Raw genomic sequence first — 26,452 nt, forward strand, 5'->3', positions numbered from 1 at the left:
TTGAAGGTGGGAACTCATATTCAAAAGAAAGCACATAAACATTTCAATCTACTGTCCTTAGATAAAAGTAGGATAATGCATGAATCACCCATACTCTAACGAACTTCTCTATACTATACTAATCTCTACTCGAATCTTTTACTTAGTCTAATTCTCAGCATCTTCAAGCATTCATATCATCCAACTCTTTTACATTCATTAAGCTTTTAGAAATGTGGCTCTCACATTGCTTCTCAGAAGTTAATTGATAAATATAACATTTAATTTGGTAAAATAGTAAGGAAATGTTTTTACTATAAATCGAAGCCCCTAGTAATAATTAAAAATAAATAAAAAGCTTTTCAATCTATGAAGAAATCAAAATAAAAACATTAGATTGAATCCCTTCAACACACATTTGTTTTTTTTTGGTGTGCAAATTCACATATTTGTTGTTACATAATTCATAGAAGAAAGTTATTAGTCAAGAAGATCAAAGGTGGTTGTAAAAGTTTTGTTATCATTCTCATTATGGTTTCTCTCTTCGATCTCTACCAATGTCAAAACGATCGTGATCATCCGAAGGAAATAGAAAGATGCTTCAGAAAATTTCTGGGAAAACCATGGACGCTCGAGTATTTCTGCTATATCGAAGATCCTTCTAATTGCTTTCCTTTCATTTATCTCGAAGATTGCCTCAAAACATGTCCGCCTATAGGAAAAGGTGAAGCACCGTCTCCTCCGCTTGGTACAACATTGCCTCCCCTATAAATGCTCACTGGTTGATGATGTTCTTTTGATATCACTAGATTAAGTTTCTAGTATCAGATGCTAACTTTCCATGGCATAACATCAAATTTATGAAACAAAACTTGTAGTTTACTGCTTTGTGTTAATGTCGATGTCATCACCCAAATTCACACCGTTATATATTGCATATTCTTAACAAATTAAAAGTATAAAAAAACATCCCAATTCGGTTCTTCGTCTGGTTATAAGGAATAAAACTGTATGTATATAAACTTTTAAAAATACTGTCAAATTTCTAATATGTATATAAATATACATTTGAGAAAGAAATTCACAACCTTTAAACAAAAATTCTGTAAAATAATAAGACTGGATGTGCGTAAAAGGTAAATATAGAGTTACATACCCTATCAAACAATCAGCATCACTAACCATACATGTAAAAGCTAAGAGCAAACCATTACCTTTCTTTCTTTCTGATTGTTTCTTTTTATATTTCTAAACAAAAAAAAAAAAAAAGTGAAAGTCACCAAAAATGAAATTAGGAATTACGAGCATAGGAGTGGAACACAATCAGAGGGTAAGAGGATCAACTTCCGAGTTTCGTTCCTTCATCGGACTCCATTCTTCTGCCTCTGCAATAAACAGAGAGTGCTAAATAAGACATTACCATTTGCCACAAACAAACAATGGTTTCTATTTTGCTACACTCTCTAAATATAATCGCCGTAATTTAAGAGAAAAGAAAAGGAACATACTTGGCTTTTCGGAGATGACCATAAGCCGTCGTTGTAATATGGAGGCTACAAAGAGGAAGATTGAGCACATACCAAACATGATTGTGATCGGAAATGCGTCCACCTGCAGAATCAGAAAACAAAAGAAAAAACAAAATTTTCAGTTTTTTAGCTTTTTTTTTCTTTTTCTGTTATGTAAAGAGGACGAAGACATGACTTTTTTCTTACGTTGTACAAGACGATGCAGACAAAGATGTTGAGCGGCACACGGAAGAAATTCATTATGGTGCTTCGTGCTTCTTCAGGGATATACTGTGATCTCATCTTCATTATCGAAGGCCAAAATATTCCTACACAAGCCTCGAAAACACAGAAACCAAGTAGCTGAATGGAGCTAGTTAACGACAAGCCTTCGTCTTTCACCTTTGATGGCGTCACCAAGACCTGTGCCACATGTTATTATGGGGTTAATGTGCGTATAGAAGATTGTACAAACTTAAGTGTACCAATGAAGTTTCAGACTCTTGAGACATACGCTTGTTGTAATGGGAAGAAGAAGTGAAGCAGCAGAGACTAGAAAGACAATTTGCATGTAGTTTTCGACTCTGAGAGATGAGCGAGACATGAGACGAGCTGCAAGGGAGCTTCCCAACATCGAGGCTAACATGAAGGTTGCAAAGACGAAGCCATGTGGAATTTCTTCATCGTTTGGGCTAAGAGCTGGTGTCCAGAGGAAAACAAAGGTGTACATTGAGGCTTCAAATAGAGACTGAATAGCGCCAAGCAATGCAATCTTTTCATCTGAGAAATCATCATAGATTGTGTTAGAGAAATGAGGAAACATAGCTTGCAAATAAATGCAGGATAGGATGAATGGAGACAGAGTATATTGAGAAGCCTTTAAAGCAACAGTTTTAACGCTAAACTTTGAACCTGCCTGAAGCAATTGCTATGGCAGCAACTTTGAACTGAGTCAGCAAGTCTTTGCTGTCAGATGGATCTCCAAAATTCTCAGACCATGTTGCCAATATGATGGCCATTCCAATTGCAAGAAAGCACGCAGCGGCGTCAAAGGGAGCAACAGGGCCAAAGGAAAAAGTGTCAACAAGAAGATTGCCGAACAATCCCGAGAGAATAGCCACCAGTCCGTTCCCAAGGAAAACAGCCTTAGAGAATGTAAGTGACAGCCACTGTTGCTCGAAGTTCCTCTGCATAGTTGTTCAGAACAGAGAAAAATTCACATCAGGCTATAGCTAAAAGAAATCACTAAAAGGTTATAAGTCTTTACTTTCTTCGTTATCCAACTTTGTGTACAGATTGCACTTTGAAGTCCATTAATGATAGTTTATAGATACTACAGAACTTTATAGTCATCAAGAACTAATTATCTTAATTGTGTAATTCATCACGCTAGTTGAGAAACAGACATAGTTGGGAGGGTTACAATGTTTCTATCAAATAACTATTAAGTATTTAGGGAATTTCCGTAGGAATAAACTAAAAAAAGGGTTTGAATACCTAGACTGAGTAATATGGATATGATTCATATGTATAAGAAAATAAGAGTAATAAAGCTAAGGTTGACCTTGTTGTGCTCTGCAATTAGCCAAGATTCGAATGCCGAAAACAAGAGAGATGTAGCAATACCACCTAAGATACGGCCAACCATCAAAACTTTGTACTGTGGAGAGTGCTTTGTGATGCAACTTAGTATGTAAACTATGCAGTATGTAACACATGCCCTCTTTCGACCCCTGAATCCAACACACACAAAGATATTAGTTACCTAAACATAGTTCTCCACCAATAACACGGACTTAAACAAAAGAGAGAAAGCATTCTCACTGTTTGTCAGCCAGAGATCCAACAATGGTTCCAAACAACATTGATGAACCAAAACCAGCAATGAAAAGCTGACCAATATCTCCTTTCCCAAAACCATAAGTGCTGTAAAGGTAATACACATAAGGACCCTGAAGCCAGTCCCCAGCTGCAACAACATAATCATCGATAAACACAAGTGTATCAGCATGAATTGATTCATCAATGCATTGAACATACTATTATCATTAATTGCACCATTATTCGTAATAACAGTATCATCTTGTTCATTTGATAATGAATCAGGTAATAGTCACTCGATCTAAACATTCCATCAAAATCATCCAAATCTTTGATCAACGACACATTTGATCAAACCTAGTTATGACACATGAAAACAAATCTGCCAGAATTTACATAAGGATTATCGTCAATCACTGATACCAGATTTGGAAAGGGCAAAGCAAACCATCGTATTCAAATGATAATTCCAGATTTGATATGAGCTACAACAACAAATCCAATCAGTGGATGAAGAAAATTGTAAGCATAAATTGTATCTACTTCTGGATTCGATCTAGCACATAAGTGGATGACGCTAAAACAAAAAGAAGAAGTGGAGAAATGAACTCAGAATCACTTAGATCAGATCGATGACAGGTAACATCAATCAAATTGCAGGTGCCGATCAATCAATCACAGAGCTGATTCCGATATAAGAGTGCGAAATTAGCAGCAATTTTGGAATTGAAAGCGATAATGGCGGAGAGAGGTACCCATCATAATAGAGAAAACGAGGAGATAATTGTTCTTGAAAGAATTGAAGGAAGACGAAGTGTTGATCCGATCCTTGTTTCTCTTACTCAGCTCCAACGCCGCCACTACGGCAGCCATGACTCCAAATACCAAGTAGTAGAAAACCTCCATTGTTGCTTCTCTCACTCTCTCAGAGCCACCGAGAAGAAGAAGAAGGAAATGTCTCGGAGTGGTATGCGCAATTGTACCAAACCAATTACTGTGGAAATTATCCTCTACAACGCGGTTATCGTACACGTAAGCATGAGTCGGTGAGTTTCACTAGGACTCGACAAAATAACCGAACAACAAGAATCGAACCGGAACCGAAGCAAAAAGAACCGAACTGAAACCGAACCGAAATTTTAAAATACTCAAATAGATCTTAAATTTTAGAACCGAACGAACCGGAACCGGAACCGAACCGAATCGAAATATTTCGGGTACCCGAAAATACCCGAAATATGAGTTTATATCTAAAAATATTAGTTATTTTTAGATCGAATAACCAAAAATATCCGAAATAGCAACAAATATTTGGAAAATATATTAAAAATACTTAAAATATCCAAAAAATACTCAAAAATATCCGAAAATACCCAAAAATATCCAAAATATCTAAAAATATCTGAAAGAAAATATCCTAATGGATCCTAAACTTCAGAACCGAAAGAACCGGAACCGGAACCGAACCGAAATTGTTTGGTTCCTATATAGATCCTAAACTTTAGAACCGAAAGAACCGGAACCGGAACCGAACTGAAATTGTTTGGTTCCTATATGGATCCTAAACTCTATAACCGAAAGAACCGAAATCGAACTAGAACTGAACGGGTACCCGAACGCTCATGCCTATTTATTAATATTTACTTTTTAAATATAATTACATCAATAAAAAATTGTAGCTAAAATAAGATCACATTATTTATGAAGCACATTCACATGGATTTTGATTCACAAATTTATTTTTAAAGGAAACTTTTCAATATATAAAGTAGTAATTAAAATCTGAATACAATGTAACTATATTGTCAAAACACTTATGTACTCTGTTTCTTTTATCTAATTTGGCCGACAAAAAAAATAAAAATAAATATATTGACCATTTGATTCTGTGTATAGGATTAGGAACCGGTTCAAACTTCAAACCAAATAACCGATCTTTGGTTATGATGTCATCAAAGAGGCTCTTGCCATTGCCAAGGCACCTTCATAGGTTCGGTTTGCACCAATGAAACCGCTCATGTGCACAAAAACACAGCCTGGGATTGAACTTTCCTCTGAGAGCTTCTCCATTTCTAGACCTCTCCATGATAATGGCAAAGCTTTACGGCTCTCAAACCTCTCTGGTGAAACTGAAACTGCTTGGATCCTCCAGTTTTCGCTTCTATCATCCTGCACAAATCCACATTCACACACACACTCATTGGCTTAAAGAGATATAAAGTTTACGACAACATAGTAAGATTGTTTCATAAACCCCGGTAGTTACCTGGTAAAGAACATATTTTATGGGAGGATCAATCTTCATTTCTTCCTCGAGCTCGAATATATGGAGTTTCCACTGTCAATTGCACAAAACTCTTACACCTTTGAAGACTATTCCACCATTTCATCAATTCTAATCCCTCTAGCAAATTATAACCCCAAACAACGAAGTTGTTGATATATGTAAAGGAGCTCATTTTAACTTACTGGGCATTGTTTACTGAGCTTCATAATTTCTCCACTGGAGTCTATATCATACCGTTTTGCAAGGCATTCCATAACAATTGACCGAGCTGGTAACCACGATTTCGCGTGAAAATGAACACACTGTCAAAAGGTAGAAACACAGGTAGCTTTAGAAACATATTCTCATAGCAGTCATTTCTTATGAAACAATGGAAATGAAACAGAGCCATTTCTTTATCAGACGTAGACAACATTTGTTATAAGAACTAATAGCATCTCATTAGGTTGATTCATTCAAAGTTACCAAACTAGTTTTGGTTTGGGTACTAGCATTTTTCCTAGTTGCACCTCTATTCCAAGAAGAATAAGAACCAACTGATTTTAGGTAATTGAACGAGATATAAAACTATAGAAGAGGAAGAAAAACCTCCAAAAACTCAGAGCCAGCAAGTTCCATTGCCCGATGAAAGGCTTCGTCTTCTTTTTCACTAGACTGATCAGGCTCAATCCAGTCTAGGTTTAACCTTCCAATCCTATGCCCCAGGCTAGTATTGTTTACATATCTTGGAGGCTGGTCAGTATCATACTGATGGATGCCATTGTCTATAGCATCTACTGCCTGTAATTGTACACAACAAGAAGTTACCTTAACACAATGTAAGAACATCACAGTATATATGAAAGTTCAAGAACTGGTCTACTAGCTCTAATATCAATACTACAATCTCTTTCTTTGTTAGCATCCTCAATTTGAAAAAGAAAAATCTCAGACAGAGCCACGACTATAAACGATATTTGCCAATTAGACAACAGATTCAGTAACTTGTTCCCATCAAACACTAAACTTTCAAAGCCATAGCCAACAACTTCAGATCGTTTCGTGCTGGATAGTTCACTCAATAGATATCAACGGATATAGCAGCTTAAAGAAACAAACTTTCTAGAGCAAGAAGCACTACCTCGATGAAGTTCTTGTACACAGCTAGAAACAATCGAAACACATCGGGATGTCTCTGATCAAGTTGAAGCTCCTTAGAAATTATCTCCAATCCATAATGCTAGAAGAAAAAAGTATCAGCACAATTCACACAATCCTCAAATTAACCACCAATACAGAAGAAAGTATCATCCTTTACCTTATAGACAAGCCCAGCACTACTGAGTTTAGTATTGAACCCAAGGCCAAACACTTCACTAAAGCCTTTCTGGTGATGGTCATAACGTTCACTCTGAGGATCATACACACCTCCAACATCAAGTGCCGCATCAAGCTTCTCCAAAACCTTATATAACCACATCACAAGAACAAGTACAAACTAAGACAGAGCTGATGAAAAATCGCACACAAAAAATCAATTACTGCACAAGTTCATAGCTACACACACAAAATTTCAAGAATTTTATATAAAACTCAGACTAAATTAACCATTTCACGGAAATTTCGAAAAAAAACAAAATTGAACCCAAAGGAAGAAACTTTGCACATAGATAAACTCAAATACATGGTAAATTGAACAAAGGGTACCTGATGATCTCTGGTTCGTATGATTTGAGCATCGGAGAATCTACTGGAACGACGAAGGATGAAGCAAGCTAAGGCTTCGTCGCAGTGGAAAGTTCCATTGTGCGTCCCAATACGTTTGGTCGAGAAACTAGCTCGGAAGTTTGAATAACGTTTGAGAAACAGAGAACGATTCCAGATTCTGCTGCAACAGAGACCTCTTGACACAAACATGGCTGAGAGAGAGAGAAGAAGCAGCTTTTCTACAACTAAAACCCTTGACGTTGCGGGTTTAAGCTGAGCTTTGGGATTTGATGAAAACGACGCCGTATTATTTTGGTCAAAGACGAAAACGACGCTGACGACGCCGTTTTAATTTTTATAAACTTTTGCACTTTTGGAGAATTGATTTTGTTTTTTCTTGGGATTTTTAAATAGAGTTGATGATCTTTGGTAGACCTACCAATATGGTTGATCACCACACTCACATTCTTGGTAATCAAAATCTGTTTGTTTCTTTATTTAATTGAATTTATGTACCAAATGTACCAAAATACAAACACTAAATTTCATAGAAAACTGAAGATCAAATCCAAATGACAATACAACAATAAATCAATGGATTATCATAATTGCGCAAGAATTTGGATTATACATAAACACTCTCACTTCTGGATAAGTTTGTTCATAACGAATTATTAAACAAACATGACAAAATGCAACCCACATTACTTTGGAAAGACTTCAAACCAAAGGAATTGAGAAATGTGGTCTATAAGCAATAAACATTATTGCCTTCAACCAAAATCACCAAACATATTTTCATGATGATTCTTCTTCTAATTCTAATTAATCACAAAACCAAAATGATTATTGACCCGATCAACGCAGAATTAAATAAATACTAAATTCTGAGATGTCAAACATCATAATATTGAAGGTTAACAACTACGTTTTGGAACATATTCGATACATTCAATATGGAGCTAAAAAGTATAAATATGATATCACCAATTAGCTCTCTCTTGACTCTTGATCATATCATCAAAACAACACCTTATGAGCAAATGGCTTATGTTCACCTACTCATCTCTCTTCTCATCTTCATTACCTTCAAATCTTCAATCTCCGTCGTCCCTGATCCACCAACACAAAACCTAATCAACAGAATATGCAAACAAACCATCGATTTCAAGTTCTGCAATCAAACAATCACATCTCAGCTGATCAGACGACAAACCTCAATCAAAACAATCGCGAAACTAACGGCAGCTAAAGCATGGATCAACGCGATACAAACGCTTGATAACATCGAAGATTCTCTTCTTCCGAAAGCGAAAGATAAACGAGACAAAGCAGAGTTTGATGCTTGTAGGAAAGCTTATAAGTTGGTGGATGCTCATTTAGACAACGCTTTGAAGTATTTGTATTTACGAGATTATAGATTCATGAGAGCGTATCAAGCTCTTGCACTTGTGAATATTTCCATGTGTAGGACGAGTTTTTTTCATCCGACGCCTATGGTTTATGCGAATTGGAACATGAAGATGTTGACGGATATCGCGATTTATGCTGGCAAGATTCTTTCTCCTCCTCCTCCTCTTAGGAAGAAGAGCAAGTCGCCATGAAAGACGTCAATTTTGAAAGTTGGAGCTTTGTTTCTCTTTTATTCTTATTATTTTTCAATCAAATAGTATTTTTCTGAATTATTTCAGACAAAATTCCAAAATTTTTATATATAAAAAATTTTTCTTTGTTATTTAGGGGAAAGTATAGGTTTGAGTCATTTTTTTTCTATATATACTTTTTTTCTTTTCTTTGTAACATTTTTTTATATAAATGTAAGTTGCCATAATTTTGGAGAAATGATTAGCAAAGAATACTTACTAATCACGATAATTCTCTTGCCTAACTACAGTTGGGTTTTTGGTGTTTTTCAAGGGACATGACGGAGACAGAAACATACAAATTAAACAAGAAAAGAACTATGCTTAAACAGAGTTGGATTGAGTTTAGAACCGTTGTGTGGCTGTTAGAGAAACGGAAAGATATTGTTGCATTGCATGTGTGAAGAGCATGGAACGAATATTTTTGTCAAGAGAATTGACCTTACTGAATGACATTATTTTGTTTCTTGTTTCTAATTTTGGAAGTGAGCTGAGTATGTTCTTTGGTAGGGAATTTCACGCAATCCCACCATGTGTAAATGAACTCAGACCAAAACCCAACGAGATGAACTTTGCTGTTAGAATGTTTTAAAAACAAAAAATTGTAAGATGAATTTTTTTTTGAAAGATGAACATTGCCGAGGTTAATTTCTTGAGCCAAACGAGATGTTAAAACCGTCTCAAAATTTTGACGATCCAGGCTTCATGATGGTGGATAAACCGTCTCGAAATGTTTTGAAAGCTACACATGCTCTGATGCTCGCCAACACTGTTGTTAATATAGAGTTCTATTATTAGAAAATTAGAAATGTCTTCCTCTGTAGTCTGTAGAAGTATTAAAAAAAAAAAAAAGCAAATACGAACTTAGTTAATACTACCAACGTAATACATACTTCAACCAACATAAATTCCAAAATACTTAAAATACATACTTCAACCAACATAAATTCCAAAATACTTAAAATACATACTTCAACCAACATAAATTCCAAAATACTTAAAATACATATGACTGCAAATTAAAGGACAATTATTCATATGGGTGTTATTGGAGTGTGGTTATCCCCGGTTTAGTTTAATTTATCTTGGTTATGTTAACCGAGATTGTATAGCTTTAGTATACTTGTATAAATACTCTGTACAGATACATTTTACAATCTAATGAGAAATAAATATTCATAACAAATTTTCTCATCTTCTTCTCTCTCAAGTAATATGGTATCAGAGCCATCAAGCTCGAATCTCCATTGATTTCGATTTGATTTCTTCGTTTTTGAGCTCAAAACTCATCATCTACAATGGTGACAGCTCGTGTTATTCGGAAATCCACTCGATCGAAGTCTGGAACAAGCTCAGCTACTCGGAAAACGTCGCGATCGTCTGATGTTGTTGAATCTCCTCCGCCTACTCCTCCAGTTGCTAAATCTCGAGCTTCTAGAGCTTCGCGCACCGTCGCAACATCGGAATACTCAGATCAGGCGTATTCTCTTTTCTTCCTTCACAGTGCCGATCATCCAGGTTTGGTTTTAGTCGCGATTCGTTTAGATGGAACTAACTATGATGATTGGGATGATGCGATGCGTATTGCTTTAGATTCAAAAGGGAAAATAGGATTTATAGATGGATCCTTAGCTCGTCCTGATGAATCGGATGCAAATTTTCCTATCTGGTCTAGATGCAACAGTATGATAAAGTCTTTGCTCTTGAATTCGGTTTCTCCACAGATCTATCGCAGTATCTTGAGATTGAAGGATGCTTGTGATATTTGGCGTGATCTGTATAGCCGATTTCATATGAGTAATCTTCCAAGAACTTTTAATCTCACACAAGAGATTCAAGATCTTCGTCAAGGATCTATGACTTTGATGGAGTACTATACGACTTTGAAGACTTTATAGAGCAATTTGGAGAACAGTGAAGAACTTGATGAACCTTGTACCTGTGGTAAAGCTGCTCGTCTGCAATTGAAGGCAGAGAGAGCTAAAATTGTTAAGTTTCTTGCAGGACTTAATGATTCCTATGCTATCATCAGGAGGCAGATTATCATGAAGAAGGTTCTCCCTAGCCTTGCTGAAGTCTATAATATTCTTGATCAGGATGATAGTCAGAAAGGATTTTCAACTCTGGCTGTTACTCCTGCTGCTTTTCAAGTCTCAGAAGTTGAGATTTCCTCTGGACAAGATCCCACAATTTGTTATGTACAAACTGGTCCAAACAAAGGAAGACCTATCTGTTCTTATTGTAATCGTGTGGGACACATTGCAGAGAGATGCTATAAAAAGCATGGATTTCCCCTGGTTTTACACCTAAGGGTAGAGTTTTTGATAAGTTTGGTGCAGGTAAACCAAAGCCTATTGCTGCTCAAGTGACTTTGGCTACTCCACCAGATGAAGAATCTCAGAATGTGGAAAGTATGATTGGAAATTTAAGCAAAGATCAGATTCAGCAGTTTATTGCACTCTTCAGTTCTCAGTTACAGACTCATGCAGTTGCTACTGGATCAAATGAAGCTAGCTCATCTAAATCTGATTACACTAGTATTTCTTTCTCTCCTTCTACCTACTGTTTTGTTGGCATTTTGACAGTCTCCAAGACTACTATTTCTCCACAGACTTGGGTTATAGACTCAGGAGCAACTCATCATGTTGCTCATGATAGAAGCTTATTCTTGAATATTGATACTTCTGTTATGAGTTGTGTGAATTTGCCAGCAGGTCCAACAGTTAAGATCAGTGGTGTTGGCACAATTAGGATTAATGCTCATATCCTTCTACAGAATGTGCTATTCATTCCAGAATTCAGATTGAACTTGATCAGTATCAGTTCTTTGATTAGTGATCTTGGTTTCAGAGTTATATTTGATCATAATTCTTGTGAAATCCAGGATCTTACCAAGGAGTTAACAATTGGAAAAGGTAGGAGGGTGGCAAATCTATACGTATTGGATGTTGAAGAATCTGAAGTCTCAATTAATGCAGTCTTTGATGTTAGTATGTGGCACCAGAGATTAGGCCATCCTTCATATAGCAGATTGGATGTTCTTTCTCAATCTCTAGGCACTACTAGACATAAGAATAAAGGCTCAGCATACTGTCATGTGTGTCATTTAGCCAAACAGAAGAAGTTATCTTATATTTCCCCCAATAACATTTGTAATTCAAACTTTGAGTTATTACATATTGATATTTGGGGTCCTTTCTCTGTTGAATCAGTTGATGGATTTCGTTATTTTCTGACTATAGTTGATGATCATTCAAGAGCCACTTGGGTTTATTTGTTGAGAAATAAAGCAGAGGTTCTCACAGTATTTCCAGGATTTTTGAACTTGATAGAGAATCAGTATAATGTCAGAGTTAAGGCAGTGAGATCAGATAATGCACCTGAGCTGAAATTCACCAGATTTTATCAAGAAAAAGGAATTCAGTCTTTTCACTCTTGTCCTGAAACACCAGAACAGAATTCAGTGGTAGAGCGTAAGCACCAGCATATTCTTAATGTGGCTCGTGCGTTGATGTTTCAGTCTAAACTTCCTCTACAGTATTGGAGTGATTCAATTTTAACTGCTGTGTTCCTCATCAATAGGACACCTTCTCAGCTACTTTTGAATAAGACTCCATATGAAGTTTTGACTGGCACTACACCGGTTTATGATCAACTCAGGACTTTCGGTTGTTTGTGTTATTGCTCAACTTCTCCACAACAGAGACATAAGTTTCAGCCTCGTTCTAAAGCATGTCTGTTCTTGGGATACCCTGCAGGTTATAAGGGATACAAGTTACTGGATTTAGAGACTAATAAAATTTCTATTTCCAGGAATGTTGTATTTCATGAAGAGATTTTCCCATTGGCTAAAGATCCGGATAATGATGAAGCTTTGAAGTTCTTTACATCGACAGATTCTGTGCCTCCAGGTAACATCGATCCATCATTTTTCCCTCCATCACAAATTTCTGATCTACCATTACAAATTTCTTCTAAAAGAGCTAAGAAATCTCCAGCTCATCTTCACGACTATCATTGTTATTCAATAAACTCTGATATTCAACACCCTATTTCTTCTTCCATTTCATATTCAAACATTTCACCCTCTCATCTCTCATATATCAACAATATCACCAAAATTCCTATTCCTACTACTTTTAAAGAGGCACATGAATCTGAAGAATGGTGTAAAGCGGTTGATGCAGAGATTGGTGCAATGGAATCTACAGATACATGGGAGATTACAACTTTACCTCCAAGAAAGAAGCCTGTTGGTTGTAAGTGGGTGTTTACTCTGAAGTTTCTTGCAGATGGCAGTCTAGAGAGATATAAGGCTCGTCTTGTTGCAAAGGGGTATACTCAGAAAGAAGGAGTTGATTATACTGAGACGTTTTCCCCTGTTGCTAAGATGGCTACTATTAAGTTGTTACTCAAAGTGTCTGCAAGCAAGAAGTGGATATTAACACAACTTGATATATCAAATGCGTTTCTTAATGGTGAATTGGAGGAGGAGATATTCATGAAACTTCCTGAAGGTTATGCAGCCAGAAAAGGTATTTCTTTACCTCCTAATGCTGTTTGTAAACTTAAAAGATCCATTTATAGACTTAAACAGGCATCTAGGCAATGGTTTAAGAAATTTTCCACCTCATTGATGAATATGGGTTTTCTAAAAGGTCATGGGGATCACACTTTGTTTGTGAAATGCTATGGAGATGATTTTGTTGCAGTTCTAGAATATGTTGATGATATAGTCATAGCTAGCACTGCAGATCATTTGGCTACTCTGGTAACTCAAGGATTACAGAGTCAGTTTAAATTGAGAGATTTGGGACCTCTGAAGTATTTTTTGGGATTGGAAATTGCTCGTACATCTGAAGGTATTTCTCTTTGCCAAAGAAAGTATGCTTTGGAGTTGCTTTCAGCTACTGGTATGTTGGGATGCAAGCCAACTTCAGTTCCTATGATTCCTAATGTCAAGTTACAGAAAGCGGATGGTATATTATTGGAGGATAAAGAAGAATATCGCTGAATTGTTGGAAAGTTGATGTATCTGACTATTACTAAGCCAGACATCACTTTTGTAGTGAATAAATTGTGTCAATTTACTTCAGCTCCACGCACCACTCATCTTGCGGCTGTTGTGGATGTCGGATTCACACACTCAAGTATTTTATTAAGTAGGAAAGATTATTCTTGAGGGACAAAAATGAATAGGTAAAAACTTCTAAATTGCTACGAAAATTGCTATAGTATTTCTTTCTTGAGAGGAAGATCCCCTTACATGGCCATTGGCCTTTATATTTATACATAGAGAATCGTCATTAAAATGAATAATTAAGTACAATTATTCCCTCTTAAATGTGTCCGTTTAGATTCTTCGCCTTTAATGCCCAACGTTTGAATTTGAGTTGACTCTGATCTCCATGGGCCTCGCCCTTTCTGGCCCAAGTGTCCTTGAACCGACTTACCCATGTCTTCTACATCGAACTCGTGTCACAGTGCAGCCACTTCGAACTCTCGAAGTGGTGATAACCACTTCGACCGTTCCTTCGGCTCATGGGTTCAATGGGCTTTGTCCTTTATGGGCCATTATCTTGACTACGTGGCAATCTTTGGTTGGTCCCGGACTTCTGGTGCGGGATCCGACACCAACAATTAGCCCCCCAAGTTCTTCGAAGTGCTATTTCAATTCGGAGGACTTTAAATGCTCAAGTGGCCAAAGATTGCGCTCGAGAATCTTTCTGATTTCCCGCCGAAAATCTCATCACCCCTTTAATTTCGGCACTAGCCTTTTTTAACTGAGTGACATCTGTCATCATTATGACCGTATATTGATTAATTACTATTAAAACGGGAAAAAACCTTCCCACTTCCCACGCAACTTCCGAGGCGGTTTCATCATTAGCTTGAGGTAACTTCTTTTCACCATTATTCTCTTCTTTTACTTTTGTGCTTTAATCAAAACCTCTCTCTACTTTTCTTCACAAAAAACCTCTCTTCGCCGGATCTTGAATTTTTCATTTTTCTCCGATGACTTCCGATTCCGAGAGACCTGAATCTCCTTCTTACGATGAGAGGCGTTCTAGTAATGATGAATGCACTCGTCCTAATGATATTGCCGGTCCTCATTACAAATCCACCTGCACTCTTCAGTCCCTTGAGCGATTAAAGGGGCTCTGTCAAATTCCTCCTGGAATCATAGCGGAGGCGCAAATAGCCGACCCCACGGAATCCCCGGAGAACCACCGTGTCGGCTACTTTTGTGTTTACGAAATTTACTTCAAGGGCTGCGGATTGACCTTCCCCCTTCCCGAAGCCCTAGTTCGATTCTTGGCGGCTCTCGAGATTGCCTTACCTCAATTAACCCCCAATCTCCTCCGAACCATCCTCGGGATTATAACCGTTGCGGCGGAGGCTGGCTGCGTCATTGGAGTCCCCGAGCTGAATGAACTTCTAAGTGTGAGAAGTTCGTCAAAGAAAACAGGATACTTTTTGGCATACCCAAATGCCAATAGAAACGTCATTTCGCACCTCCCGAACAAGGATGAAAACTGGCACCATCCTTGGTTTCTGATTAAGAAAACTCCTGCTTCGATTGGGAATCTTTCCGATGTACTTCCATCGAAGTGGTCTACGAAACCTGGTAGAGACTAGGTCGTATATTCCTTTCCTGTTCATTATTATTTCTTTACTGACCAAATTCGTTGTTTCATTTCGCAGCTCTCATCGCTCCAACTCTCCCGACTGAAGAATTTGTCAAGTTCTTCAAAACACTCCTTGAAGGGGAAACCCTTTGGAATTCTTTCACCCTCGATCGGTTTATCGAGGCCAACCGAAAACTCAGGATGAGTCCTCCCAATCTACTTCATCGTCTTCCGCCTCCTCCCTCGACTCAGGGAATGTCAGCTCGGGCCCTCGTTGCCCAGCATAAGAAACTCTCCAAGCCGATAGCAGAGGCTTGTGATGAAAACAAGGCGTTCCTTGCGGCCGCCATCGACAAAAAAGATTACAGCAGGACCCTGCTGGTTGATGACAACAGCTCCGAGGGAGCCAGATCCGTTGCTGCTTATAGGTTAACACCTCGTCGCGAACGCCGCGACGAATGTTCTCCTCGGAGAGAACGGTCTCCCCGTCGTGATTCTCCTCGTCCTTCCCGAGACGATTTGAGCAACGAACCACTTAAGAATTTGGTTCGTAAGAAGAGGGACAAGTCGTCCCGTGATGACTCGTCTCCGCGAAGGGAGAAATCAAGGGCCCGGACTGACCGTTCACCTCGATCATCCCCTCCTACTGAACCAATGGGTCCTCCACGACCTGTTGACATGTCTTCTTCTTCCCACCCCGTCAGCGAAAAGACTGCTCGGAGTGCATCCCCTAAAAGGGGAGATTCTGAATCTCGAGATGCTTCCTCGAGGTTGAAGCCTGCTCTTATCCCTCAAGTCAAATCGCTTTCAGGTTTGGTGACTTACACATACTCAAACTTTTCGTCTCTATTAAAATTCCAATTTTTACAACTCTTCCTTCTTCGCAGCTATGGAGAAAGAAGGCAGCGTCTTCCGATGCTTCAAGACCCGATCGGGTTCGACCTTGCCAGACTTCAACAAATGGCGCCCTGCGATTCGTGAACGCTATTTGCTTCACGCTTATCATTCATCTCGGGTTAATTCCGTTTTTTTTTTTTTTTTTTTGTTGTTATTTTTTTTTTATGTATTGCCATTCTTCAAGCTGACTCGCCATCCCGGGTTTATAATGCCAGGCTCATAGCGAACTTAACGATATGATCGAACATTACGAAGGGTTGGTCATTGGACGGGAGAAGGAGATTGACATGTGGAAGAAGAAATTCTCAGCCCTTGAGGCTGAACTCAATTCTTCTGCTGGCTCCAAGCACGATCTGGAGGACAAGGTTGACAGTTTAACATCCGAGCTGGCGCAGGTAAAGGGGGAGCTGCAAGACCAGTATGACCGGAATTACAAACTCCAGGATGAACTTTCTGGTGTTCAGGGTAGACTTCATGAATCCGAATCAACCGCCGATACCCTGAACAACCAATTTATCGAGCTTGACGCGAAGTACAAGGCGCTGGCCAAGTTGCGTGATTCCGAGTTAGCAAGGTCGGCATCGAAGGCCAGAAAGGAGGTTAAGGGACGCGGGATGGAATTGATCCAAGGGGCCATTCGCTTCATGCAAACCGAGAAGGCTACGTCGGACTTGGAGTCAGACATCAAGGAGCATGAAAGCAACCTGATTCTGCTGGATCAAATCCATGAAGCAGATTTCTCCGAGGAGCAAGAAAGGACCGAGCTGTGAACTAACCTTTCTGAAAAACGGAGTCGCTTGGCAGCTCTTCCCACTTCGACCTTCAACCCGCTTGACTTCGAGGAATTCTTTACTGAATCACCTCCTATAAGTGAATCGGGTTTAGACTGGGCAGGTAACGCTTGGCTCCTAACGCTTACCTTTTCTTACCTTGTACCTTTGATTGACTGGAATTATTATTTCTAGGCTCAAGTGAAACGGAAGGCGTTGTCCCGCCCGTAGCTCCTATGGTACCGGAGGTCACTCCGGAGGTTGGTTGTACCGCGGAGGGTGGTCAGGGAGCTTCATCTGATCAAGCTGAGCCGGGATCTGAGGTGGAGGTCAATCCGTAGTGGCTGTGTCCACTTTAAACTGGGAATTGTCCCATTTAGTTTAAACTCAATTTCGAACTTGTTTTTTGGCCTAAGGAGGCTTTATAATTTCTTTTGAACAAGATATTTGCCTGAGGAGGCTTTTAAACCTTTCTAGGTTACGACCCAAGGGGGTTTGGTTAAAACTATATGCGGGTTTGCAAAGTCCGCTTTTAACCTTTTGTGGCCTTGTGGCTATGCTTTCGAGATTTTTAGGCTGATCAGACCTTTCTCTTTAGATTGCGAGAGCTGAGCTCGGCTTAAAGCGAGTTCCCCACTTCGGGTTTAGTCAACTCGATGAATTTATTGGGCTTGGGCCTTAGAAACTTTTGTAGTTAATGCGACGGTTGCTCTTTCCCTTCTTATAAGTAAGGAAAACGGCTCGTCTTTTAATGCAATAACTGCCTTTTCTCGATTTTCCAAAAATGGTTTAAACCACTCGGACACTCTACCATTAATGGATTTATGGTTCCAAGACAAACCCTAAATCATTATAAATAAAGGCTTACCTACCTCCAAGCTTTATTTAACTACGTTTTTTTTAGAGTCTTACTTGAGTAATTTGCGAGAATGGAAAACGAAAAAGTAGCCCCCATTGATCCCGGCAGCCCACTCTTCTTGTCCGGCGACGGCTTTGAACCGGCCGGCGTTCTCTTCCCTCACGCCGTCTTTCACTTTCCCTCAAAGGAGAAGAAAGAGGCTTGCGATTTTATTGACAAGGTAAAAGTTTTTTGATTCAAAAACTTTTTGTTTCATCTTATTCACTCATCTTTTATGCTAGGTCGCCGACAAGCACCGTCGCTTGTGTGAAGAGAGGCAGCGGCTGGGCCTCAAAAGGCAAACACTCGAGGCTCGCATTGCTTGGGTGGAGAGGAAGATACGGGCCTTGGAAAGTGATCCCTTTCAATGGGAGTGGCGGAACTTCGACTCCGTCGCTGAGATCCCGAAGATGCTTCGGATGTATCTCCGCGCTAAAGGAGTCCCGGGTCTCGTGAACGCCCCCGTCTGCGCCGTTCCATCTGACAGCGAAGAAGAAGACGAAGAGGAAGCCAGCACCTGTCGGAAACGCGTTCGGGATCATCCCGAAGTGGATGCCAAGAACAAGGCGTCCACTTCGAAGACTAAACCGGCGATGAAGGAGCCTGTTCCTGAGCCTCTTCCATAAATGTCCCCTAACTTCTTTACTTACTTTAAACTCGTAATGGGCTTCGGCCCCTTTTTTATTTATGGAAATATTTGCAACTTTCCTTTCTTTTCAAATATTCTCGGAGATGCGTCTTTTAATGCAGGATCTGTTCGAGGGAATAAATCTCTCCGCGAATCACTCCATTCTTTGGATAGAATCCGCAGCTTGCTAAGGATATGGGGTTCCTATAAATAATAGTTTCAATTTCACTTTACTCCTCACGATTCTTTTTATTTTAGTAGGTATGGAGTTCAATCTTCGCTGTTCAGAATCCATGCCTGACTTCTCCAGAATCGGAATGATGAGCGGAGATGTTCCAAATGAGCCAAACAGGCAACCTCCTCCACCTCGCGGCTTCTTAAGATCTCAGATCCGAGCCCCATGTGCTTTGATCAGGGATCTCCCAATCAGAGACCAAGGAACAGCAACGGCGTTCATAGAGGCACTGGAGCTTCAACACCGGAAGCTTATGTCGGAAAAGAGGAGACTCCGGAAGAAGATTAACCGGATGCAACGCAGGCTTACTACGGTGTCAAGAGATCTTCACGTCCTTGAATCTCACCCCGGAGAGTGGATTGAGCTTGGAATTTCTGACTTTGCTCGAATTCCGGACTGCATGATGCCGATCCTCGATCTTGCTGGTCAAGGAGTTGAAGTGTTCTGCTCGTCAACAAGATTTTCATAATCCGAAGTGTACGATGAGGGACATTCCATTTTTTGAATAAACGTTCTATTTCCAATTTCTTGTATGTTCGCTTAGTCGAACCTTCTATATGCTTCACTTGTTCGCACAGTCGAACCTTTTTCCTTTAATAAAGAAATAAAACAAATTTTTATTAATAGCTGAACTCGTTTCCGAGCTGCCTACGTACCCATTTCGGGATCAAGCCACACCGTAGTTCATGTACAAAAACAATGTATGTAGCTTTAAACATAAAACTTCTTTAGGTTGATCACATTCCAAGGTCGCTTGACTGGATTGTCTTCTAAGTCTTTCAACCTATAAACACCGTTCCGAACCACTTCGGTAATAATGTAAGGTCCTTCCCAATTAATACCGAGTTTACCGGCACCTTCTTCTTTTTTGTTGTCAAAGACGCGCCTTAATACATAATCTCCCACGAAGAAAGGCCTACTTTTAACCTTAGAATTGTAATACCGGGCTGCTGCCTGCTGGTAATTCTGGATCCGAATTAGAGCTTGATCACGCCTTTCATTTATGGTATCTAGTGAATCATTAAGCATTGCTGAATTTTCTTCCTCATTTAACGGTGCTTCTGTTCGGCGTAGTCCGGGCACATTGAGTTCTGCTGGTACTACCGCCTCCATGCCGTAAACCAAAGAGAATGGAGTTTCTCCTGTAGGTCGCCTAGGGGTTGTACGATAGGCCCACAGGACGGGTTGGAGTTCTTCATACCATCCTCCCTTTAGATGACTTAAGCGCTTCTTGAGGTTGCTTAATATTGTCTTGTTCGCGGCTTCAGCTTGACCGTTTCCTTGCGGATATCGTGGAGTAGAATAACTAACTTTAATTCCCCAGTCCGCACAAAAGGCATCAAACTCGTGTGAAATGAATTGCGGTCCATTATCAGTGACTATTTCGTATGGAACTCCATGTCGACATATAATGTTTTTCCAAATAAAGGTCTTCACCGCCGAATCCTTGATACTAACATACGCCTCAGCTTCAATCCATTTTGAAAAGTAGTTCGTAAGGACTAAAAGGTACTGTACACCTTGAGTTGATTTGTGTAATGGTCCAATGATGTCCATTGACCACCTCATAAACGGGTATGGGGCGGAAATGGAGGAGAACAATTCCGACGGTTGATGGATCAATGGTGCATGGAGTTGGCAGCGCTTGCATCTTTGGGCGAACTTAACATAATCTGTGATCATAGTGGGCCAATAATACCCCATTCTTTTAACTTTAAAAGCCATAGCTCTTCCTGATGAATGACTCCCACATAATCCTTCATGCACTTCGCTCATGATGATTTCGACTTCGGGCCCAAAAATGCATAATAGATAAGGGTCACTGACACCTCGTCTATATAACGCATCCTTTGACAGACAAAATTTTGCGCTAACGACTTTCACTTTCCTGGCCTGCCATTTATTCTTTGGGAGCTCACCTGTCGTGATGTAGTGCTTTATTGGCTCCCTCCAGTTAGCCCCCCAGTCTTTAGCCGGAATTTGGTCAACTTTGTGAAATATTCGTGGCTCTGGTTCGGGATGCTCGTTTGGTTCAAGAACATCCTCCTCGATTAACGGTTCGGTTTCTAATATTGTTTCTGGAATCACATCTTCAGCTAAGACAACGGGTTCCTTGTTAGATGTATTTGATCCCCTTGACTTCCTCCGTTTGTTGGGTGGCGGTTCGATCTCTGGTTCGCCACGGTCGCGTGCCGCTGCTCGAGACCTTGTAACGACGAGGGTTTCTTTGCTGTCTTGAATGCTTCGCTCCGAAATGCATTCCACTGGAATAACTCTTTTCAACTCAGGATCTGATGTTGACGCTAATGCGGCAAGTGCATCCGCAGTTGTATTCTCTCCTCGAGGTATGCGGATTAATTCAAATTTTGAGAAATTTTTAGATAGATCCTTCACCACTTCGAGGTACGCTTCCATTCTTGAGTCTTTGGCTTCATAGTCCCCATTAAACTGGTTAACTACTAATTGCGAATCGCAATAAGCCAATATTTCCTTAGCTCCAATTCCTTGTGCTAATCGAAGTCCGGCAATTAGGGCTTCGTATTCTGCCTCGTTGTTGGAGGCATTGAATAACAACCGGAATGATTGCTCTAGAACTTCTGATGTTGGAGATTCCAACTTGATTCCCACTCCGGATCCTTGCTTTGTTGAAGACCCATCTACGTGTAACTTCCAAGTTTGGTTCTCCGAATGCTCTATTGTTCCAGGTATTGGTAGCTCGGTTAAGAAATCTGCTAGAACCTGAGCTTTCATACTGATCCGGCTTTTGAATTCTATATCGTACTCGCTTAACTCCACCGCCCATTTCGCCAAACGTCCGGACTGACTTGGACTATGAAGTATTGTTCGGAGTGGTTGGTTAGTTAATACTTCAACCGGATGGGATTGAAAATATGGACGCAGCTTCCGAGCCGAAGTTACCACCGCGAGTGCAAGTTTTTCCATCATTGTATATCTGGTTTCCGGATCCGTCATTGACTTGCTCACGTAGTAAATTGGTTTCTGCTCCCCACGGTCTTCCCGAACCAAGACTCCACTAACCGCGTGGTTTGAAACCGATACGTATAAATAAAGTTTTTCATCCACTTCCGGTTTGGACAATATAGGTGGAGTGGTTAAGTATGCCGTAAGCTGCCCAAAAGCTTCTTCACACTTCTCATCCCAAAGGAATCCTTTGTTCCCTTTTAGAATTTGGTAGAAAGGTAACGACTTATCTGTTGATCTCGAGATAAAACGATTCAAAGCCGCAATCCGCCCCGTCAACCGTTGTACTTCTTTGAAGTTTCTTGGAGACGGCATGTTTAGAAAGGCGTTAATTTGATTTGGATTGGCTTCAATCCCTCTTTCTGTCACGATATAGCCAAGAAATTCTCCAGATGGGACTCCAAATGTGCACTTCGCCGGGTTCAGCTTCATTTGATATTTATTGAGAATATCAAAACATTCCTCCAAATGCTTCATTTGATCTTCTTTCTTAAACGATTTAACCAACATATCATCTATGTAGACTTCCATTGTCTTCCCGAGATGATTATGGAACATCTTGTTAACCAACCGTTGATAAGTTGCTCCTGCATTTTTCAAACCAAAAGGCATCACTTTATAACAATAGATACCTCTATCTGTGATAAATGACGTCTTTTCTTGATCTTCCGGGTTCATTACTATTTGATTGTAACCCGAGAAGGCGTCCATGAATGTTAATAACTCGTTCCCAGCGGTGGACTCTACAAGTCGATCTATAAGTGGGAGTGGGAAACTATCTTTGGGACATGCTTTATTTAGGTCTGTGAAATCGATGCAAACCCTATCTTTCCCATTCTTCTTTTTGACAACGACAGTGTTTGCTATCCATTCCGGGTATTGCACTTCTTTTATGGATCCTATCTTCAAAAGTTTATCTACTTCGTCATTTACTATTTTGGCTCGCTCCACTCCGAGCTTTCTTCTTTTCTGTTTCACCGTCTTGAAGCTCGGATCTACGTTTAGCTCGTGACAAATTATACTTGGATCTATACCAGGCATGTCTGCTGCTGACCATGCAAACGATGTTTTGTTTCTCTTTAAAAGTTCGACCAAAGCTTCTTTTATCTGGCCAGTCAGAGTTGCTCCAATTCGAATTTTCCGGTCCGGCTTGTCTTCTTCCAACACCACTTCGATTACTACATCATCTTTCTTCTGCCCGCTAGGAAATTTTGTTCTTAGTCCCTCTTTTGCGGGCTTCGTTAATTGCTATTGAATCTTCATACGGTGGCTAGCTAGGTAACACGTCCGTGAAGCTTCTTGATCTCCCCGAATTGTTTCCACCCCATTTGATGTTGGAAATTTGATACATTGATGGTATGTAGAGGGGACTGCTTTCATTCGATAAATCCAGGGAGTCCCAAGGATGATGTTGTAAGCTGCGGGCTTATCGAAGACAACGAAGTCCACGATCTTCGATACCTTCTTGGCAAGGACCGGTAGCTTGATTGTTCCGAGAGACATGGCTGACTCGCTTGTGAACGCAACTAACGGAGATGGGGGTCCTACTATGTCTCCTCGGCTGATTCCCATTCTTTCTAGAGTACTTAAAAAGATCAAATCGACCGAACTGCCTGTATCTATAAGGAGCCTTGATACTTCGAAGTTGGCAACGTCAAGGGTAATGACTAGAGCATCATCATGCGGTCTTTCGAGGTACCGCGTTTCTTCTTCATTAAATGATATCGATGCACCTTGAAAATCGACTTCCTCGCTTAAGCTTGCTTTGAGTAGGATATTTCGTCTATGTTTTTTGATGGAACTTATCGAATCTCCGCAAAATTTTGAGCCTCCTAGGATCACATTGATCTTACCCTTCGAACTCCTTGGTTCTTCCCCGTTGGATAACCTTGGTCTTTTGGAATCTTGATCTTTGGAGTTTTCCTTTGTTTCGTGGTATTCCTTCACAAAATCTTTTATATCGAATTTGGAAAGATCTCCACTGGCCCAAAGCTCTGCGAGGTGCTTTTTAAGAACGCTGCAATCCTTGGTTAAATGTCCGGTTACTTTATGAATATCGCAATATAGACTTTCATCACGGACCCAAGTGTTTGATCTTCCTTTCCCTTGGAATTGCTTTCCGACGGTACTGTTGAAGGGTTGCGACCCAAATTTCCTTGGTCCTTTGCTCTCCCTAGGCTCGAACTTCTTGGTAGGGACGGTGATTACCGGCTTTTCTTGTTTATTCCTTTTGGCAAAACTTTCTTTTTCGTCCTCTACCTCCATCCAGTTGTTCGCGCGAAAGAGTGCATCCTGAATTGTGTCTGGTTTATGAAGTATTAAGTCTTCTTTAAACCTTGAATCATGTCGCAATCCTTTTCGTAGGGCAGATAAAGCTGATTGCTGCGAGATTCTTGGGAGCTTTGACAGCACTCCTTTGAATTTTGTGATGAAAACTCGAAGTGACTCATTAGATCCTTGCGATAAGTTCCAAAGATCGGCATCCGAAACGCTTTTATCCATAAGGATGGAGTATTGCTTTAAGAATACGGCTGACAGTTCGTCGAAATTGCTGATCGAACCCGGCTCTAATTGGGTGAACCACATTAGAGCTTGGCCACATAGATTCTCCGAAAAAAGCTTGCAGTAGCCTGCGTCCTCATCAGCTTCATCTAATTCGACTCTTCCAGCAGCGATCAGAAAAGCTGCGAGATAGCTTTTTGGATCCTCCAATCCGCTGTAAGGGTCCAACTTGAGTTTCCGGGAATCTTTGATCCTCAAACTTGCAATTCGTGAGATGAAAGGTGTTCGCCTAGCCTCTTCAATGACTCGATTGATGTCTGGCTCCGAACTTGTAGCTTGATGAAATTTTGATTTCATTTCTTTTAATTCATGGCTAACCTTCCTCATGGTCTCGAACTGGTCGAGGTTCTCTTGCTCGTATTGAGCTGCAAGTTGTTCTTCATCTCCGAGCTGTGTCTCTTCTTCCAACGTCTGAGCTACATTATTAGTAGCACCAGGAGTTGTTTGTCCGCTGGTTTCATTTCGTGCAGCGGAACTTGGCGAGTTGAATATCCCTCTTCGGATTCCCACAAGGTTTCCTGCACTTAAAGAGCGAACACGAGTTTGTATAGTATTGACGTTTTGACTAAGAGATACCTGGGATGTTTGCAACGTATCGGCGGCCTTTTCCACATCCGAGAACTTTTGTGATATGTCCGACATGGTTTGCTGCATAGCTTTGAGGGTTTCAGCCAATGATGTCTCAACGGTGTCTCCTCCGGACATTGTTGCTTATCTCGGAAGTGTAGTAAAGAAAAAATCTGACCACTCAAGAATCCTAATTCTCCCCACAGACGGCGCCAAAATGTGGATGTCGGATTCACACACTCAAGTATTTTATTAAGTAGGAAAGATTATTCTTGAGGGACAAAAATGAATAGGTAAAAACTTCTAAATTGCTACGAAAATTGTTATAGTATTTCTTTCTTGAGAGGAAGATCCCCTTACATGGCCATTGGCCTTTATATTTATACATAGAGAATCGTCATTAAAATGAATAATTAAGTACAATTATTCCCTCTTAAATGTGTCCGTTTTGATTCTTCGCCTTTAATGCCCAACGTTTGAATTTGAGTTGACTCTGATCTCCATGGGCCTCGCCCTTTCTGGCCCAAGTGTCCTTGAACCGACTTACCCATGTCTTCTACATCGAACTCGTGTCACAGTGCAGCCACTTCGAACTCTCGAAGTGGTGATAACCACTTCGAACTCTCGAAGTGGTGATAACCACTTCGACCGTTCCTTCGGCTCATGGGTTCAATGGGCTTTGTCCTTTATGGGCCATTATCTTGACTACGTGGTAATCTTTGGTTGGTCCCGGACTTCTAGTGCGGGATCCGACACCAACAGCTGTGTATCGTGTCCTGCAGTACATAAAAGGCACGGTTGGACAAGGGTTGTTCTATTCTGCAACATCAGACCTTACATTGAAAGGTTTTGCTGACTCTGATTGGGCATCCTGTTCTGATAGCCGCAAGTCTACTACTGGTTTTACCATGTTTGTAGGTGATTCTTTGATTTCTTGGAGATCTAAGAAGCAACCTATTGTTTCACGTTCTTCTGCGGAGGCAGAGTATAGAGCTTTGGCACTTGCAACCAGTGAATTGATTTGGTTACACAGATTACTTCAAGACTTACGGGTTACTTTTGTCACTGTTCCAATACTGTTTTCAGATAGCACTGCCGCCATCTATATAGCCACTAATCCAGTCTTCCATGAAAGAACGAAGCATATAGAGATTGATTGCCATACGGTTCGAGAGAGATTGGATAATGGCACACTAAAGCTATTACATGTTCACACGGAGGATCAGGTTGCTGATATACTCACTAAGCCCTTGTTTCCTCACCAATTTGAGCACCTTAAATCCAAGATGAGCATTTTGAACATTTTTGAATGCACATCTTGAGGGGGACTATTGGAGTGTGGTTATCCCCGGTTTAGTTT

The 26,452-nt window shown here is 40.2% G+C and overlaps 3 protein-coding genes across 3 annotated transcripts; 1 reads left to right on the forward strand and 2 right to left on the reverse strand.

Annotated features, from left to right (window-relative positions):
* Positions 1 to 1,011: 1,011 nt before the first annotated feature.
* Positions 1,012 to 4,323, reverse strand: LOC9312030 (molybdate-anion transporter). Its single transcript, XM_002877618.2, has 8 exons — positions 4,064 to 4,323; positions 3,312 to 3,456; positions 3,052 to 3,220; positions 2,404 to 2,674; positions 2,002 to 2,267; positions 1,695 to 1,910; positions 1,488 to 1,590; positions 1,012 to 1,364 (listed from the first exon to the last, which is right to left on the reverse strand). The coding sequence occupies exons 1-8, from the start codon at positions 4,212 to 4,214 to the stop codon at positions 1,303 to 1,305; spliced, it is 1,383 nt and encodes a 460-aa protein (XP_002877664.1). The 5' UTR covers positions 4,215 to 4,323; the 3' UTR covers positions 1,012 to 1,302.
* Positions 4,324 to 5,084: 761 nt separating this feature from the next.
* On the reverse strand, positions 5,085 to 7,624 carry LOC9313733 (UPF0160 protein). Its single transcript, XM_002877619.2, has 7 exons — positions 7,282 to 7,624; positions 6,893 to 7,039; positions 6,716 to 6,814; positions 6,184 to 6,375; positions 5,778 to 5,897; positions 5,575 to 5,646; positions 5,085 to 5,477 (listed from the first exon to the last, which is right to left on the reverse strand). The coding sequence occupies exons 1-7, from the start codon at positions 7,489 to 7,491 to the stop codon at positions 5,250 to 5,252; spliced, it is 1,068 nt and encodes a 355-aa protein (XP_002877665.1). The 5' UTR covers positions 7,492 to 7,624; the 3' UTR covers positions 5,085 to 5,249.
* Positions 7,625 to 7,842: 218 nt separating this feature from the next.
* Positions 7,843 to 9,137, forward strand: LOC9313734. Its single transcript, XM_002875916.2, has one exon. The coding sequence runs from the start codon at positions 8,238 to 8,240 to the stop codon at positions 8,883 to 8,885; it is 648 nt and encodes a 215-aa protein (XP_002875962.2). The 5' UTR covers positions 7,843 to 8,237; the 3' UTR covers positions 8,886 to 9,137.
* Positions 9,138 to 26,452: the final 17,315 nt, after the last annotated feature.

Source organism: Arabidopsis lyrata (assembly GCF_000004255.2).
Source record: "Arabidopsis lyrata subsp. lyrata unplaced genomic scaffold ARALYscaffold_5, whole genome shotgun sequence".
Lineage (NCBI taxonomy): Eukaryota > Viridiplantae > Streptophyta > Magnoliopsida > Brassicales > Brassicaceae > Arabidopsis > Arabidopsis lyrata.

Bases quoted from the DNA above. Each gene is read 5' to 3' on its own strand.
- LOC9313733 (XM_002877619.2), bottom strand. From the start codon at position 7,491: ATGTTTGTGTCAAGAGGTCTCTGTTGCAGCAGAATCTGGAATCGTTCT. The intron at 6,376-6,715 runs GTAGTGCTTCTT...GTACAATTACAG, and splicing joins TGTACAAGAACTTCATCGAG to GCAGTAGATGCTATAGACAA. The intron at 5,478-5,574 runs GTAACTACCGGG...GGATTTGTGCAG, and splicing joins TAAAATATGTTCTTTACCAG to GATGATAGAAGCGAAAACTG.
- LOC9313734 (XM_002875916.2), top strand. From the start codon at position 8,238: ATGGAGCTAAAAAGTATAAATATGATATCACCAATTAGCTCTCTCTTG.
- LOC9312030 (XM_002877618.2), bottom strand. From the start codon at position 4,214: ATGGAGGTTTTCTACTACTTGGTATTTGGAGTCATGGCTGCCGTAGTG. The intron at 3,221-3,311 runs GTGAGAATGCTT...TGTTGGATTCAG, and splicing joins GGATCTCTGGCTGACAAACA to GGGTCGAAAGAGGGCATGTG. The intron at 2,675-3,051 runs GTCAACCTTAGC...ACAACTATGCAG, and splicing joins TAATTGCAGAGCACAACAAG to AGGAACTTCGAGCAACAGTG.